The sequence below is a fragment of the Buceros rhinoceros genome, unplaced genomic scaffold, assembly GCF_000710305.1.
Source record: "Buceros rhinoceros silvestris isolate BGI_N320 unplaced genomic scaffold, ASM71030v1 scaffold11405, whole genome shotgun sequence".
Taxonomy (NCBI): Eukaryota; Metazoa; Chordata; class Aves; order Bucerotiformes; family Bucerotidae; genus Buceros; species Buceros rhinoceros.
The window spans coordinates 35,082-46,201 of record NW_010414604.1 but is presented as its reverse complement, the minus strand read 5'-3'; the positions used below and the strand labels follow the sequence as shown (position 1 = coordinate 46,201).

At 38.4% G+C, this 11,120-nt stretch overlaps 1 protein-coding gene across 1 annotated transcript in view; it reads right to left on the bottom strand.

Moving 5' to 3' along the window:
• Positions 1–9,239: 9,239 nt before the first annotated feature.
• The window catches only part of LOC104494329 (glutaminase kidney isoform, mitochondrial-like), a gene marked incomplete at its 5' end in the record, with an annotated part of 31,033 nt that continues 29,152 nt past the window's right edge, over positions 9,240–11,120 (bottom strand). The window contains 2 exons of the mRNA XM_010137146.1: positions 9,240–9,386; positions 10,210–10,302. Coding sequence (XP_010135448.1) covers positions 9,240–9,386; positions 10,210–10,302 — 240 coding nt within the window. The remainder of the gene's footprint in view (positions 9,387–10,209; positions 10,303–11,120) is intronic.

Genomic DNA, 11,120 nt, shown 5'->3' with positions numbered 1-11,120 from the left:
TCTGGAGTCAAAGCTGCAACAGGGCCTTTCAAAGCTGCTACGAGGGAGTTTATTTTTGGAGTCTCCCTGGTGGAATTAACTTGAAATGCCGCTCGCACAGCAATTATTCACACAGCTCGTTTATTCCTCAGTCACTGCCTTAATGGTTTTCAGCAGCCACGTTCAAACACAACTCGTGTATATCCTGAAAGCTGCTTCTCCCATGAGTTATGTCTAGACTGCGGCCACACAAGAGATTGCATTTCCACGTATACATACACAAGGCAGCTTTAAACCAACTGTACTGCTACAGCTGTAAGCCACTTAGTTATTTATAGATTGTTCTCAAATTCATATTCAATCTTTTAGAAGAAACCTGGTCATTTTCTTCTTCTGACTTCCTACATTTTTTAATTTGCTGGTACATTCTGCCAAAGAAAAAAAAAAATGCTATGGTCTTAAAAATGTCTGTTTAAAATCTAAAAGCAGAGCAAGGAGTTCTGACCAGGTTCAGTTCAGACACAGGAGCACTAACATACAAGCCAGCCTGTACTGGTAGCTCAAGCTCAGTCCTTGTCACAGGAGCTGTGCACACAGCTGAATATAAGAAACACTTCATTAAACCACATACGTACAGTGAAGGTTTCTCTTTACACCATAAAAACAGAACAACCAAACTCCTCCTTCAACCTAAGAGCAACTGTCAATCTCCTTTAGCGAGAGACATACAGGCTAAAGGCGCAAAAGGCAAAGGGCAGCCTTCCTGGAGGTGAAGGCTGAGCAGAGATGGTTTCCCACCCCAACTCATCTACTGGTTTCAAGTGGATTTCCACCATTCCTACTTCCTTCAAACATTTTAGATAGGTCCAAAAGTCTGAAGTACTATATTTTGCCACCCACAACTGCAAATAATTGAAGTATCAATACTCTGTTTGGTTTTAACTCTATGTTTTTTCACTCTATGTTTGGTTTTCCTCAAGTGCCTGAAAGACACTAATGATAGCACTGATCGGAATGTCAGGCTTGGATGGCAAGCTACAGAAGCAGAGACATTATCTCATGGAAACAAACACTGTGAATTTGCCAAGACTTACTATTTACAATCTGGCTATTAATTAATTCTAAGTAAACTGATTCTGTTTAAATTACAGATAAGACTATTTAATTAAAATTAATTAAGAGTTAAGGAACTAAACAAAATGTTTACTAGATTAACAGAAACATCTACTTACCTTCAGTGAGTGAGATTCTTTCAGAAACACCATGCCCATCTATTCCTCTCCTGAGATGTGTGAACCCCACGGGGTGAGCAGAGGCTGTTTTGGCCAGCCATGTTTCTTGACTCTCACACTCTCACCACTGACTGCCCCAACGGAGGCAGAGGAATCAATTCCTCATCAATATGGACTTCAGAACTTGAGCTCCAGAGGTAACACAAAGTTTAGTTGAATCTCTACGTACAAGCCTCTCCCACAAGAATCACGGCATTCAAACTAATTTTTACTAGAAAGTATCACATAGTATCAGAAGAATGTCCAGGGCAAGGATGGGGCAGTTTCCCCTTTCCTGCACCATCATGAGGGGCCGGAGGTACTCAGCAGGACAGCAGGAAATGTAGGAAGAGCAGTGCATGATTGGTTTTGTCTTTCCCCCTTCTAGCAGATAAAACCACCAGGTTCAGCAAGCACACAGGAAAAACCTACACAAGTCAGAGCTCAAGATTCAGAGCCATCGACTCTATCAGCATTAGATTACAACAGACACCTGGAACAGACACTTCTCTAGTTGGAAGCCAATCCCTACAAAGAGGTCCCCAGATTCCCTCGCACACAGCTATGGCTCACAATGTTAAGAACAGGTACTAGGATGGACGCAGACAACATTGCTCTGTCACAGAAGCCCATGAACAACTCACAGATGATCCTAAATTTTTCAACATGGGTGGCCTTCAGTAACTGATGCTGAAGCTTCGCCAGGGCTTAGATGATGGCATAGTGACTAGGGAGCTTCTGTCCCCATGCTCAGAGAAATAGACAAGTCTGATAGAAGAGTAGCTGATCTCTAGTGCTAGTCACTAACTAGCGATGCTAGATACGACATTAGAGATGTCTCATCTCTTGCTTTATACACCTGACCTATGTTTTTGGGATGATTATGCTGATTTCTAGAGAAAGAGAAGAGAAACCTGAGTACCAAAACTGCCTTGACTAGATTGCAACAAGCGTGGTCATGCTTGGTTCCAACTGTGGTTTCTGATTTATTCTGGTATCAATGAATTTATTTAACACTTCTTAGTTTTGGGGACCACAGGATTAAGTGTATCACTGACAAAGCTCCCAAAATATGAAGTAAAAAGTTAATCATCTTTCACTAGTCCTTTTGTAGGCTGACCCCTGCAAACACTTCTGCCAGAAAAAGCATACAGAATGTATACAGAAACCTCAACAAGGGGAAATGAACACCGACCAGCTGACCCTGGGCATGGGGAAAAAAACAAGAGCCTCTGAAGTAGTGGACACAGACATTACTAACACTGCAAGATTTGGGACCAAAGGGCTGGGATCAACGGTAAGTCACATGAATAAAGCAGAACGCTGATGGCTGCTTTGGTGACATGAGCTGTATTAATCAGACAGGACAAAAGAACGTCTGCCTTTTCAAGGACCTATTGACTACAGCTGATACCCACGCAATCCAGTAAAGCTCCTGCTTCCCGGGCTGTAGGTACCTCACAACTTACGGACCACAGTTTACTCTTGACTACAGGAGTTGGAGCAGGAACTATTCCCAAAACAAAGAAGGATGTTCTCAAAAGATATTTACTGGAACTTCACTAGCAAGAGACTGAGTACACCCTACTGGCCGAAAGCAGAGAAGGGGAAATCTCACCAGAAAACTGCACTCTACTCTTGTTGGGAAGGACTGTTTCTAAACTATTAGGAACAAGTTTCTAGAAACCTTTTTCCAATTTTTAGACTATTTAATTCAGTATCTGCTTTTCTTGCATAGGAAATACCAGCTTAAACAGATCTTCCACCTCCAAAGTTTTATCTCCAAACCCTTGGAAGAGTCATATTATTCTCCATAAGCCTTTAGTATATGGGGCAAAATGTACTCAGCTGTTTTAGTCTGCTTCTCCATGTCCTCAATCGTAACTCTTAATCCTTTTCTGCAATGGCATGGCTGGGGTTTTTTTTTTAATAGGTTTGATTAGAACAATTTATTCTCAGGCCAAGATAACATTTTAATTAGTGGTCTTGAAACAATTACAGGTTGGAGAAGTTTAAAAGCCAAGTCCTTTAAAAGAAGTGTGAAATGCGCTTCCCATACAGAAAGTCAAAGCTACACATATAACCAAAACCAGGTCTACCAGTCCAAAACCGAAATTTATCTTGATTGAGTAATTCCTGAACAAACAAAGTTGCCTGCCTCAAGGAAAAAGCTGGACTAGTCAATGACAACAACAGGAAACAAGCGACATTATCTCTTCCTATCACTCCACTTGTGCTCTCAGTTCATTGTTTGCATAACAAGTGCTCTGGTCACAAGGGGTCTCAATAGTAACATGCTGTCCCTCAGCAAATAACTTACTTCCACATTTGCATTTAGCCTGTTGTGTTTTAACAGAAAAACAAAAGGAATCCAGCATTTTAAAATCCTTAAATCAATTTATTTTCAATGTTATAATGAAAAAATAAAATTAAGATCCAGTAGGAAAATACAGCAGGATGTGAAAATGTTAGTTGTCACCAACCAAGAGCCATTTTTATCTATGCCATTTCTAGGGGCCCCTAAAGGCCAACAGATTTCCACATGACAGTAAGCTTATCATGCACAGTGAAAAGACAGGAGTCACCATCACAAGCTGCAGAAAGGGAAAATTCCAACTGGAGACAAGGAAAACAGTCTTCAGTGGACGTGGTAAAGCACCAGAACAGGTTACCCCAGTGAGCTTACAGAAACCCCATCCTTGGAGGTTTTCAACATCTCTCCAGCAAAGTCCCTGAAAAACATGATCAACCTGATGTCAGATCCTGCTTTGAGGAGGAGACTGGACTACACTGTGTCCAGATATCCCTTCCAAGCTCTATGACCTTGTGGTTTCATTCTTAGGTTGCTTACAATCACTAGAAGCCCCCGCACTTCATACAAATGGGTTATGATGATCACAGCCAGTTAAGTAAAACTGACCAAATTTAAGATACCATATGAAGAAAAACTCCCAGTTTACAACTGTGCACATGAATTTTGTAATAACACAGTAGTATTTCCAATTCTGTAAACCAGCTGTTTGGCAGTTCAAGCAAAAACCCTACTTAACAACTGCACTTAAGCTATTAAAGAGCCTGCCAAAGATAATAACAGGTATTTGTTGGCTCTATTACCAAAATGATTACTCCAGATTTTCAACATAAAAATTAAGAATCAAACTCAAGCTGTTTCACTCAAAAATCATGATGCCAAACAGTCTACTTAAACTGGTGCAAAACTCTGCCTCATCCCCCAAAACAAATTTGCTTCTGCCAGCCTAAACTCTATTGTGGGACTTTATTTAGCTAAACTGCAGCTTCAGATGTAACCATTATGCACAGCCCACTAGGCACAGAAGAAATGCCAAGTGTTGAAGTGATATCAAAGGTCTGCATAAAGCAGTATTAGACACCAATAATAAAATCAGCTTTTACTTGCATGAAAATCAAAAGGAAACGGGGCATTTGTATTTTGCACACAACAGGCTCTAGGAGGAGGAAATGGTTAAATCGGAAACCATACTTGATTCAAACTGGGTAGTTTAACAACTTAGACTTCAACAAACAATTCAACATATCGGGACATAAATTGCTGGAAGAAAATGACCCAGCCTTTAAAAGTGCGTCATTACACACACTACTTGTCCAGCGTAGAAAACACAGGACCAAGAAGCGTGGAACAGACAAGATACCAGCATGATAAAAAAATAATTAAGCTTTAGTTAGATTTCTACCTGACTGAAAGCCTCTTGACATCCCTGCAGCTACCACAGACATTTGTGACATTCCAATTCCTCAAAGAGACTCTGCACCAAAGATAAATTATTAGGTGTATTTAGTCATCCCAATAAGAACTCCACTGAAAAAAAAGTCTATTCTTCTTTCACTGGAATAACTGCTTCAGAACTCCCGCCAGAAAACTACAGAAATATTTAAACAAAATTAAAACAAACAAACAAAAAAACAGTAAAAGCCTATAAACAAATGTTTAGGATACAAAAACATTATATATAAATTATGAAACTCCTAATTAACTCCTTTGCTCACAGCTAAGTACTGTGCATCAATGACATATATGTATCAAGACCAAGACAAATAATCACAACAAAAAACCAACATACTCGGCTCCCTTCCCACCCACCCTCTTCTGACTCCATTGCCTTTTTATTCATCTACCCACCCACCAGTCTTTTGACACGATATAAACCAAAATAGAAGAGCCAAAATAATTCTACAGTAAACCTCCTGTGGTTCTGTCTCTGTATCCGCTACTCTTCTACCCTTTGTCTTTATAACTTCTGGAGAAAAAACTCTTGATATGTGGTATTTTATGTACAATGAAGGTATACGTGCAGCTAATTTTAAAAACACAGCACAAGTAACTGCAGCTTATAAACCAATCCACAGAAAAGCTAAATTAATAATTACGGCCATCTGCAGCATAGGCCTGACTCTTGCCTCGGAATCACCATGTTATAAACACATCTACTATTTGGTACCTCAAATAAAATTCCACAGAGGGGGGAAAAGTAACTCTGTGACAAAGGGCCAGTGCTTTGCCAGGAACCCAGACTCAATCAACCATTGTTTAGATGCTGCTACTACAAGGATGGGGGTTTTGGACCACCTTTCTTGCCATGTGTGATTTATTACAAGCTGTATTTTTCACTTCATAATGCTCAGGATCAACAGTCACTACCCTGGCACTGGTACCATTAACCACATATTTTCCTAGTGACTGAGTCAGTATCTCCAAAGCCACCCAAATGCACAGTGACATTAGTACCCTACTGCACCATGACATTTTTATTAGAAAAGTCACTGTGAGACAGTTTTGCTCCTTCGACTTTTGCTTTCAACATTCTAAGATAACAGTTCAAAGAAAAAACTAATTAGATTATTGCACAAAATGTTTAAGAAATCTTAGGAAGGTTTTCAAAGACTGGTTTAACTAAATCTGTTTATTCCACCTACATTTCCAGAACTTTAATCTTTTTTAGAACGGAGTGATCACTATCTCACTTAAGTCTCAAAAATGTGTTTGAACAAATCTGTTCTCCATTGAGAGAAAAAAATACAATAAAAATCAGCTTAAAATAGATTTATTAAACAATACAAAAATAAGCATGCTGGAAATCAAGATACATAAATAACATACAATGCAAATGAAAATGGAAAACGAGACAGGTAACTTAACAACTCAGCCAAAAGGTACAACACAAATGCTAAAATGAAATTGTAAAAAGCATTTACATTTCTAATGAAATGTTCATGATGCTGACAAAGAAAAACAAACAAACAGCTAAAATGCTTGAATATCAAGAATTGCTATTACTGTAGCACAGATGAACACTAAAACCGTTGCAAACTTCAAACATTCAGCGACTAGCCTCTACCACCGCGTCCTTTCAGAGCCGCTCACCAAACACAGTGCCGGCGTGGGTAAATCATCACGGCAGACCGAGCTGCGGTCCCAGCTATCTGTGTACCCTGCCAGGAGCGAAAGCCACCTGCAGCTGTGGCAGGCCAGAACAAGAAACTGGGAGTGGAGGCAAGTTACACAATTAACTGGTCCAAAGGACACTGCTCCTGACCCCTACTAACTAGAGGCTGGCTTAACTTCTGAGACAGGCTTCAAAAGCATGTATTACACAGCCATAATATATCTCTCTCTAAAGTAAAGATTGTGTGAGCTGTACCCTAAATATTCTTGTTATGCATATTAAAGATCTTATAGTTTACTTAAATTTTGTATTTCCCATAAGCAACTTGTCTTTATCACAAGTTTTGGATGTAACTGACAAACATAAATATGGACAATTTTTTAATTTTCAAGTTGAAACCCAGATAGAACAATTTTCCACCTTCCCATTTTTAGAATTAGCTTCAAATACTATTTGAAATCGGGAAAAAAAGTGTGTAGAAACAGATCAAGCAAACCCTGTGTCATATATCTTCCTTTTTTAAATTAAATCAGTAATTTAACCAGCAACATGTCATCACTAAATATATTTCATTAGCAGCACAAATACATTATGTTCCCTCTTGCCATTGAGGGTATTTCAGGAAAAGATTAGTTTTGCAGGATATGAGTACTCGTTAAGACTCTCTAACTAGTAGTTTATTGTAAAATCCTCCAACAGGTGAGAAATTTTTACAGAATTCAAGACTTTGCCTTATTTTAATCTATTCTCAAAATAAGAACTGACAAACCTAACCTTACCATCAGCGATGAAATTATGAAAAGGTATTATTCAGCAATGTATGACCGAAATCCGCAGCACAGATTTACCTCTTCATCCCTGCAGGACTTCCAGTTCACTGAAAATGGATGTTCTATATTGTTTTGCTTAAACATTTTAATTCTAGGTTTCAAAGACAGGAAGCCCATCCTTTTACAATACACTGCTAGAAGATTATTCAGGGTTTAGTCAGAGCTTATTTCAAATGATTATGCAAAACTAAGAGAGATACCTAAACAGAGTCATTAAGAACAGCTTGCTCTCTTGGAGAGCATCAGCTTCTTTTATGCATCTTCCAAAATGGGTCAAACAAGGGGTAGGAAAAAACTACCTCTCCCCGTAGGCAAAACTCACACATGAATGTCCTTTGGAGTTTCAGATAAACTAAACAGGGAGAGGGGGCAGGGAAAAGGAGTGGAGTGATTATTAGGAATTATCTATCACTGTCTCTTAAAATCCTCAGTGAGCCAATACCAGTTATCACTACTTGGACAAGTATTCTCCAGTTTAACAAACAGGACTCTGCAATTGTCAAGGATTTAGCAAGTCCGTATGACCTCTGATTGGCACTGAGCCTATTCGAAGCTTACACACACCATTTCAAGCTATGCCCTAACTCCAGACATTCAAAATTACCAAATCATGCAGATGAACAGATGCAGTTGCCTGTAGAAGAATGCAAATCCCGCTTCTTAGCAAGCTGACAGAGGTGCAAACTCACTATCATTTTAAAAAGTAGGAATTAATGATGACTTTTTAAAAATTTGCTCATACGTAAGTGAACGAAACCTCTGATCACCTATATCAGCCTTAGCGGTTGAAAAATAACTTAACTGTAAACAGTTTTAATAATATCGACCCATCTGCTTTACTCTGAGCATAATTCCTGCTCACTATGCAGTTACCACTCCAAAACCAGGATTGCTTACATTCCTCTCCAGGGTGGAGCACAGCATTACTGAGCAAGGCAGACTTCTGAGTCACCACGACCAGCTGGCAGTACCAGCAGCAAGCAAGACACTCAAAACAGTTGGGGAAGAAATCTTTCTGCTGCATTAGTTAACTTGCAAACAAGGCAGGTTTTCTTCCCCACTTCTGCCAGTCCGCCCCAGATATTTTTGCTCTTTTTACTTAAATGTTAGCATTAATAATTAGAAGTCTGAGCAACAAAATAAACAAACTCGATCTTCACTAGCATGGCATATATCCAAAGGATCCATTTCTGGTTAAAGCCATTTGAAAGCTCATATTAAAAAAGGTTATGGTAATAACAGGACTCAGAACCTATGTCCGCTTAATATACAATTATTTAGAGATTCATCAATTTGCTGTATTTTGCTGATACTATTGTACTTTGTATTTTCACTAAAGTTCTTCTATCTTTACATGTGGACCCTGATCTGAGGACACATCCTAAGTTCTTGCTTAGCTCCCTTAATTTACTTAAAATCCTCAGATATAAACAAAAATGAACAGATATACACAAAAGTGGTATATCTTTAAAAACATTCATTTACCTTTTTCCTTTTTTTTTTTTAAGTAAATATCTTTTAAGTAAGTACAAAAGTCAGTTAACAGTTTTGGGTTCGTTGTTTGCATGTGCTTTCACCCCACCTTCAATTTCAACAGTCTGTTTTGGTATAGCATACAGAATTTACACAAAACGTATATATAAATGAAACACTAGACAAACAATATTCAAAGTTAAACCTAGAGATGCTTGAAAAATTTTAAAATGAAGAACTTAATGAAACTAGAACCCATTCGTTTAGTTTTGCTCTCCCCGACCTTCCATTCTATACACTACGGTTCTGGAGATGTCCTCGTTTGATTCAGGTGACACTTTTTTCCATACTGTTTCTTTTAAAGCAAGTTCTTGCTGGAGATTCTCATAGTCCATTGGTCCAAAGGAATGCTAGTTGTTCAAGCAACATACATGATTCATTAGTGTATTTGAAGGGAAAAAAAAAAATCCATACTTGCAGTCAACGCTAAGAGACTCAAGTTTTTCACCCCTTCACATAAACTGTTATTCTTTCTTTTCCAGTTATCAAAAATTCAAATTCTAAATTGGGCATTTTTTTTAGACATACACATGCAAATAGAAACATGGCAAAACCCATTCTCCTGTATCTTCTCCTACTGAAATCTTCAAGCCTTAGTTAAATCATTACTGGTAATAAAAGCAAAGAGGTTTTCCTCATCTCTAGCACCCTCACGCTCTTCTCTTTTGTACGTGTAGCTAGAGTGGATTCAGTTCATCCCCCGAGACTGCTTACACCGCTCCCTTAGCAACAGGCACTCATCTGCAGCACCGTAACGTCTGAATTCACTGCCTGTGCAACACTCAGCAAGTCACTGTGAAAAAGTGCTAAACATACATCTCACATATTGCAGCAAAGAACAGAAAGGCTAAGGCCACCAGCTGGTCAAATCTTTATTAAAAGCAACCAGGAGAGTACAACTCTTGGCAACTTTTATCAGATACCATATACGTGGTCTAGCAAGGGAGATGAACTGCCTGAAATGGGAGTTACAAAACCAATACGAAATGCTGTTACGCAAACCCTGTGATAGTGTGGGCCACCCAGTCAGTGTCCACTAACGATGTAAACTAGCTGGTTTATCTGAACGCTTTGACGCAGTACATGACATTGAGCAGTTTTGCAGTTAGAGAAGAACTTCCCGATTCTCTGATGTCTAAAAGCAATACTCACTAAACACACATATTAACTTACCCGCTGATCACCACCTTCCCTGCGAGGATCAAGCTTTTTTGCAAAGTGTCTCAAATTATCGTAGTTATGGAAATTGCACAAAGAAACCAGATCCTGCAAATATTTAGAGAACATATGTTCTTATTTGCATGTGATAGTCAAATCCATATGATATTACAATAATACCACCAGTTAAGTTTTACATCATATCCTAGTAACTTAAACAAGTAATAAAAGAAGCTTACTGAATAAATCAGTATCGATGTCTGTAAGGCCCTTTGAACATCATACAGTGACATGATTAAGCTCTAGTAATATTTTTAAATTCCTTTTAAAGAAGTTCAAAACAAGCAGCAAGTTGAAAAATGATTATTTTAATATATTTCTACTCCAGCTGTATGAAACACTTCAGAAACAGGATGAATAGTCTGGGCTAGTCAAGTACGTAAGACTTCCATTCAAAGGATGAAGTAAGAAAATGTGTGATACAATGGATTTTAATTCAGTTTGAAGCACAACACGAAAGGTCATGATTGCAGAACTTTGCCATGCTGTTTTATTTTTAATATGAATGTTACACTCACGTTAGTTATATGCCATGATCATCTACCAGTTTTTAGGTCTCATTATAACATAATACAGAATAAGCACAGTAAATCCTTCACCCACCTATTGTACCATGATCTTATATTAAATCAAGACTATTTAATGTCAAACTTTAAATGCATTTAACCTAGAATTAGTAACTTCTTAGTACTCTTAATTTGCAGCTGTACAGATGTTAGATAAATTGAGTACGAAAAGTTTTAACTGCTGCTCATCCACATGAACTAAACCCTTGCATATTGTAAATCACATGCTATTGTTGATAAGGTAAGTGAAGATGAGTCATACAAGTGTTTACCCTAGCAACTTCTAGGTGTAAAAAAAAA